General features: G+C 31.0%; 1 protein-coding gene across 1 annotated transcript; it reads left to right on the top strand.

Moving 5' to 3' along the window:
* Positions 1 to 2,621, top strand: LOC142167891 (small GTPase LIP1-like). The gene is made up of 4 exons (XM_075228302.1): positions 1 to 138; positions 1,591 to 1,644; positions 1,728 to 1,858; positions 2,214 to 2,621. The coding sequence occupies exons 1-4, from the start codon at positions 43 to 45 to the stop codon at positions 2,401 to 2,403; spliced, it is 471 nt and encodes a 156-aa protein (XP_075084403.1). The 5' UTR covers positions 1 to 42; the 3' UTR covers positions 2,404 to 2,621.
* Positions 2,622 to 6,653: the final 4,032 nt, after the last annotated feature.

Below are 6,653 nucleotides of genomic sequence, written 5' to 3'. Positions count from 1 at the left end.
ACAAAAGAGGGCACTAGAGGAAGCAGTGGCAATCTTGTTGATATGGCTCGCCAGTGGGTTGAGAAGCAAGGTCTACTTCCTTCAAGCGAAGAGATCCCATTGACAGAGAGTTTTCCTGGTGGTGGAGGTCTTATTGCGGTAATTTTGTCTAACACAAATTGCATTGATTCATATTTGAAAACTATTAAAGAGTGATGCATCTTGGTTTGTTGAGAAAAACAATATTCTCTCGGGCAACACAAATTCTGATGCTTAAGCTTGTTGTTTTGGTCTCACAGTGCTCACTCTTGTTTAACCAAGTCTGTATTGGCATAGCAATTTAAGTTTTCATCTTCTTCTTGTTGGGTAAAAGGTGCTTAGTAAGGGTAGCAGTCTATTGAGGTGCATGCTTAAAGGTTTGAAACTCTTTTTTTCCCCATTTTTGTAAATCTTGTGGAGATTACCTTACACTATTCTCGAATCTTCTCTTGACCTCTACCCTGCTTGCATTTTCTTGTGTATGAAGAGAAGAAAAATGGTTTCCAGCTACCAACAGTCTTTCTTAGTAACTGAATAGGAATAATCTTTCTTTTTTGTTTATATATATATAGTTTAGACTATAAAAGCTGAGAGATTGTTGACTTATATAAACTGTCAACTGAACCAAGGGGACAGGATGCTTTTTCCTTCTTCCACTTGGTTTTCCTTCTCCTTTTTTGGATAGTTTTTTCATACTTGAGATTCTCTGATCATACATTTATTATCGATTTGGAACTAGTTAGATTTGAGTAGTTGATAGATTTATTGGCAAATCCCTGTTTGATCCATCACTTTGTTTCTTCTTCATGGCTAAGCTTCTGTATAAGTCGTTACATGTCTCAGTTTCATTAGAAAAAGGACGTTCTAGTAGGTCTAAGCTGTTCATCGACATGTCTTTTGAGTTTGGCAAATTAAAGCATTTTTTGGTCTTACTGATCATAAGCTGTCTTTTCATTAGATTGCAACCAGACCCCTAAAAGAGAGGGAGAAAAGAACAATAGCTACTGTCATATTGGGTAGTCTGAAGCTTGGAACTTTTAGCTTTTTTTCTAATGGATAGCTTATGAAATAGGCAGCTTCTATTTCCTGCCAATGAATAATAATAGTAAACATGAAGAGAAGCTAGATATGGCTTGCATTCAGGCCTATTTTCAAATTGAAAGATAGCTATGCTTTCTCTACACTCCGGTTGCTTTTTTTAGCCCTTGCCCCCCCTGCCCCAGCAACTCTCCTCGAAATTTTTAAACATGCATCTGCTATAAGGGGATTCAATATAAAGGAGTAAATACATGAGAAAGTCAAGGGGATTCAACATCTGCTATATATGCATAAAAAATAATTTTAACCTTGTATATAGTGTAATTTCCGGCAAGGGGGGTCCCCTTCCGCCACCCTATCTCCACCCATGATAATAAGTCTTTGTGACAAAGGCGAATGTTGAGTTTATTTCATGTTGCTATTTATTGGTGTAAGTTTATAATTTTCTTTCAAAAATGGTGAATAAGAAGTTTAATCTCATTTAAATAATAAGTGTCAATGGATTTACAGTGTAATGTTTTTGCAATATTGCAGGCCGCTAAGGGAGCAAGATATGACAAAGAAGCTGTCATGAAGTTTTTCCGCATGGTCTGTATATTATTGCTTTGCATCTAAACTGAGGTTTACTTAATCTATCTTACATTATTGAAGTGCTGGGTTCTCTATTTCAGTTAATCAGGAGGAGATACTTCTCAGATGATCTACCTGGTAATCATTGGTCTACCCCAGTTCCGAAACCACTGCAGCAATCGAGCGAAATCTCAAATGATGATGATCACTTGTACAAAAGTAAAAGTTCAAGGTATGCCTGTTGAATTTGATGAAAACTGGTTGCTGTTAAAGCGTCTCATCCGTGTAGAAAAAAGCTTTCCATTTATTGTAGTCGACTATCGGATTGATGGTCACTGAATGTGAACTATGAAGGATTGTGGGGCAAATCTACATGTCTTAATGATAATAAGGTCTTTTTGGCTTCTGTTGACACTTGACGTATAGTTGATACCTTCCAATAGTGGTGATTGGGATGGAGAGACTTTTATGTTATAGAGTAGTACCATATTCAGTGACAATGGTGTCTTCTTACTGGTCTTGTTTTCAGTAACTCTTATGTTACCTGTTCTTTAAATCATATTCATAATTTCTTCCGCTTGTTGCAGTTATATCGGTGAATACAAGTACAATGCACTCCCTCCTTTACCAGCTCAACGCAATCTCACACCGCCTCCCACGCTTTACCCACAGCAGCCTATGTCTACACCTGACAACTATAACATCCCCAGATTTGCCTTTACGAGCAACCAAGAAATCAGCAGTGCCAGATCTAAGCGTTCAGATATTAACGTCTGATGATCTTTCTTTTTTTCCTGTTATTTTTATATTTTTCATGTAATGGTGCAGATTTTCAAGACAGAACAGCCAGCTCTGTGAAAAGCATGTCTTGTAAAATGTTCCAATTCATTCTTTTGACTCATTGTGAGGTTCTTGAAATATGTAGGGTAAAGTTGAAAGGCTTATAATACAAATATCTTTGATGCAGCGTGCATCATTTTTATTTTTATAAGAAAGGGGTGTATCAGTTTAGTTAAATTTGCTATGACATAATGTCCCACTCTCCGTGTATATATTCTTTTTGACATAATAACGTTATGGTGTGCGCGCAAATTGGTCCATTAGTCATTGGTATTAAAAAATGACTTAATGGTATAAATGCAAGGCTAAATACATTGTTTTTATAGTTATACGGGACAAACAATCGTTAGGATCGTTTATGTATGGAAATTGGGAGAATTTGCGAAAGCTAATGAGGTAGTATATTGTTGGGTTTATAATAAATTTGTTAATTAGATTGTGGATGGGATTGAATTATTTCGTTTCAGTCAAAATGGCATGGCATAATCATTTTTACGAGTTGTATTGACAAATAGCTAGTGTTTGTAAATTTATTGAAAAGTAGTCACTATTTAATGCGGAGATAAAATCTGGACAAAATTACCTTAGCTGACGTACAGAAAGTTCCAGCATAATATGCTGGATTATAGAATTCCTGCATATAAACTTCTAGCATATTATGGTGGAACTCCAGTCTCCGTCACATTATGAATTCCAACAGATTATGGTGGAATCTCAGATGTAAAACATTTAAACTCAAACATATTATGCTGGAATTCTTCTGAATTTTTAAGGCTCTTTTTGTCAAAATTTTATTTTCAAATGAAAAAGTTGCTAAATTTCGATTAATTGGAAACTATGACTAGTTTTCAATTAGCAATTTTATGATTTTTTTTTTCCGAGGAAATAACGCATAGTGCCTATCAAGGCCAAAATAATTACCTGTGTTGCCCACTTGAAAATTAGTTACAATTTCTACCTATACAGCACAAACTTATTACTAGACTATTCAATTTGCTATTTTCCCTTTAATTTGCTTTACCCCACGTGAGAGGCATGTGAAAAATGCAAATCTTTTTCCCTTTTTGTTTTATTTTATGACTTGAATCACATTACTTTTGATTATCTTTCCATCGATATGTACTTTGATTTTAGAAACATATATTAATAATTATTTGAAAAATAAAAATAAAAATGAAATAGGGTAATCGTAGTGAGAAAAATGGACAAGAGGAATAAGTTGATCGGAGAAACTCCCGGTTGTCATGCATTCCATAATTTCAAAAAAGATTGTCCTAATTTTTTGTCCAATTGTTGTCCACATTTTCAATAAATAAATAATAATATTTATTAACATTAATAATATTTATTAACATTAATGAAATTCCATGGAGGTATTATTCTTTGCATAAGCTCTCATTGAATTAATTAGATTATGCGACAACTGTTATTATTTCAGTTTAATAATTGACTTTAAAAAAAAAAAACTCTTTGCGTACAATTGTATACCCTGTTGGTATATCTTTATACTATACTGGTATCATATATTAGTTGGAACATTTTTTTGGTTGTATTAACTACATTTAATTGGTATACTATTTGATTTTTCTTTAGTAATAGTAGAATAATACAGTATCTTGAATATTTTTAATTTTCCTTTATGCATGTGTATTATGTAATCATTTTGATTTTTTCTTTATGCGCTTGGTTTATATAATAGTATTATAGTACAATAACTTGAAATACATTCTTATATTAATATGTGGTACACTATTTTTTTATTTTTCTCTTTGTGCATGTGTATTATGTAATAGTAGTATAATCATATATAGTTACCTGGAATTAATTAGTAAAACTATATACCCTATTGGTATAATTATATGTCATATTGGTATCATATGGTAGTTGGAATATTTTTGGGTTGTTTTAGTTGCATTTTAAGTGAATTCTATTATGAAGTGATTTATACGATCATGTTTTGCTGTGTTGGATTTTCTTGTACCTATGGATATAGATTTTGTGTATTATGTAATAATTTTTATAGTTATATGCATGCAGTTGTTGGAACGCCCCCATACAATTATATACCCTATTAGTATAGTTATATACTTAGATTGGTATCATATGCTTGTTGAATCATTTTTTGGTTGTATTGACTGCATTTAATTGGTACACTATTTAATTTTTTTTTAATAATAGTAATGTAGTACAATATCTTGAAATACTTTATTATATTAATATGTGGTACACTAATTTTTTAATTTTCTCTTTATGCATGTGTGTTATGTAATAGTAATATAGTCATACAATTGCCGAAAATTAACCAGTAAAATTGTATACCATATTGTTTTAGCTATATTTTTAAGTGATTACTATTTTAAAATTATTTATATGAACATGATTTTGCAGTGCTGGAATTTTTTTGTGTCGATGGACATAGATTATGTGTATTATGTAATATTTTTTTTATAGTTATAGCCAGTTGTTGAAACGACCCCATATAACTATATACCATGTTAGTATACGGAATGAGCAAGATGATTTGCGAATTCTACAGTCTAATTTTCTCATACTTTTATTGCATCCTTTAATGTTTTGGTACAATAATATAGTCGTAGATAGTTGTAGCAATATTCTAGAGCAATCATATACTATGTTGATATACATGTATACCATATTGGTATCATATGGTACTAGAAGTCTTTTTTGCTACTTATACTTTTATTGCATTTTTCAATATTTTATTATCATTTCTATTCTAACTAGTATATATGGAGATTTGATAGCCGTAGATTATGTTTTCTTGCTCCATAACTGGTTGTGTTACTGTTAATGGTAGAGTGTGTACTGGTATTTATAGGGAATAAGATCAAAGTTTGCATGACAATCACGTGTTGATTCTTAGAATCTGATTATGTAATTTATGGTGCTCAGCAGTAGTCAATGTGATATTAAGTGAATTAGATCAAGTGACAATTGATATTATTTCAGTTTAATAATTGAATTTAAAAAATGAGAAAAAAGACAAAAGGTATATTATACTAGTTATATTAAAAAAGGGTGAACAAATATTTACTATATCAGTTATTTTTTCTTATTGTATAAAAAAAGAATAATAAAAAATAGTGAAAACAGTAAATGAAATTAGATTATGAAGAGAAAAAGAATATAAAAAATAACTTAAAATGAAATTAGAAAAGAAACAAAGAAAAAAATAAGAAGAAATCGTGAAGAAGGAAAATGAGAAGAGAAAGAAAAACGGAAAAAAGAAAAGAAGCATAGAAATAAAAAAGTATTGGAGAAAAAAAAGAAAATTCTCCACAAAAACTACTATGGGTAGGAAATGTAATTAATTTGATGAGTAAAAAAATAAATTAATAGTAAAGGATAAATAATTTTATTTTTATGTGTAACCGTGTCATTCTCCCTTTCTCCTCTTTATTTCATGATTGCATCATGGGCTTCGTGGCTTAATAAGGTTTGCGCATTTAGTTCTATTTTACATGCCACCTGATTTTAGTTAAGTGACAATGTATCAAATTTTGGTAGACATATTACTTTGACATTTTGTGCTTGCGAGTAAAACATACAACTTGATAAATTACTCGAAATGCATGTAAATTCAAAAATTTAAATGTGCAAACTTATTCTGCTGTTAAAAATTAAAACTTTACCTTACATTCACTTAGATACAGGGTAAGGTTCTCTCTTTTATTTTCACTTCCCCCCTTCCAAACTAATTACAGCTTCACGACAATAACAATGTATTTAGTGTATTTTTATAAGTGAGATGTAGGAAGGATATTGTGTACGCGGACGACTTAAGGAAAGTACAAACATAGCAATTTTGAAAAAGAGATAGGGTAATGAAAAAAGCTATAAAAAGAGAAGCAATAACAATAACCAAAAAATAAAATAACTGATGAGAGATCTTTACACAAATAGTCGGCCACATTAATTATTTACTTTTTCTAGCCATATACATAAATTATACATAATTATGCACATGTAATACATAAATTATGCATATATTATAGATTCACTGGCTATTTTTTGTTTAAATAATATGGTGGACGACTATTTGGGTTAATAACAATAGAATTCTAAAAATATAGGATAGAGAGTAATACTAGATCAATAAGTATGGAAAACAAATACAAGCATGAAAAAGAAAAATGCTCGACTATTTATTACCTGCTATGTTAATC

The sequence above is a fragment of the Nicotiana tabacum genome, chromosome 13 (genome assembly GCF_000715075.1).
Source record: "Nicotiana tabacum cultivar K326 chromosome 13, ASM71507v2, whole genome shotgun sequence".
In the NCBI taxonomy this organism is placed as follows: Eukaryota; Viridiplantae; Streptophyta; class Magnoliopsida; order Solanales; family Solanaceae; genus Nicotiana; species Nicotiana tabacum.
This window is presented reverse-complemented; position numbering and strand designations above follow the sequence as displayed.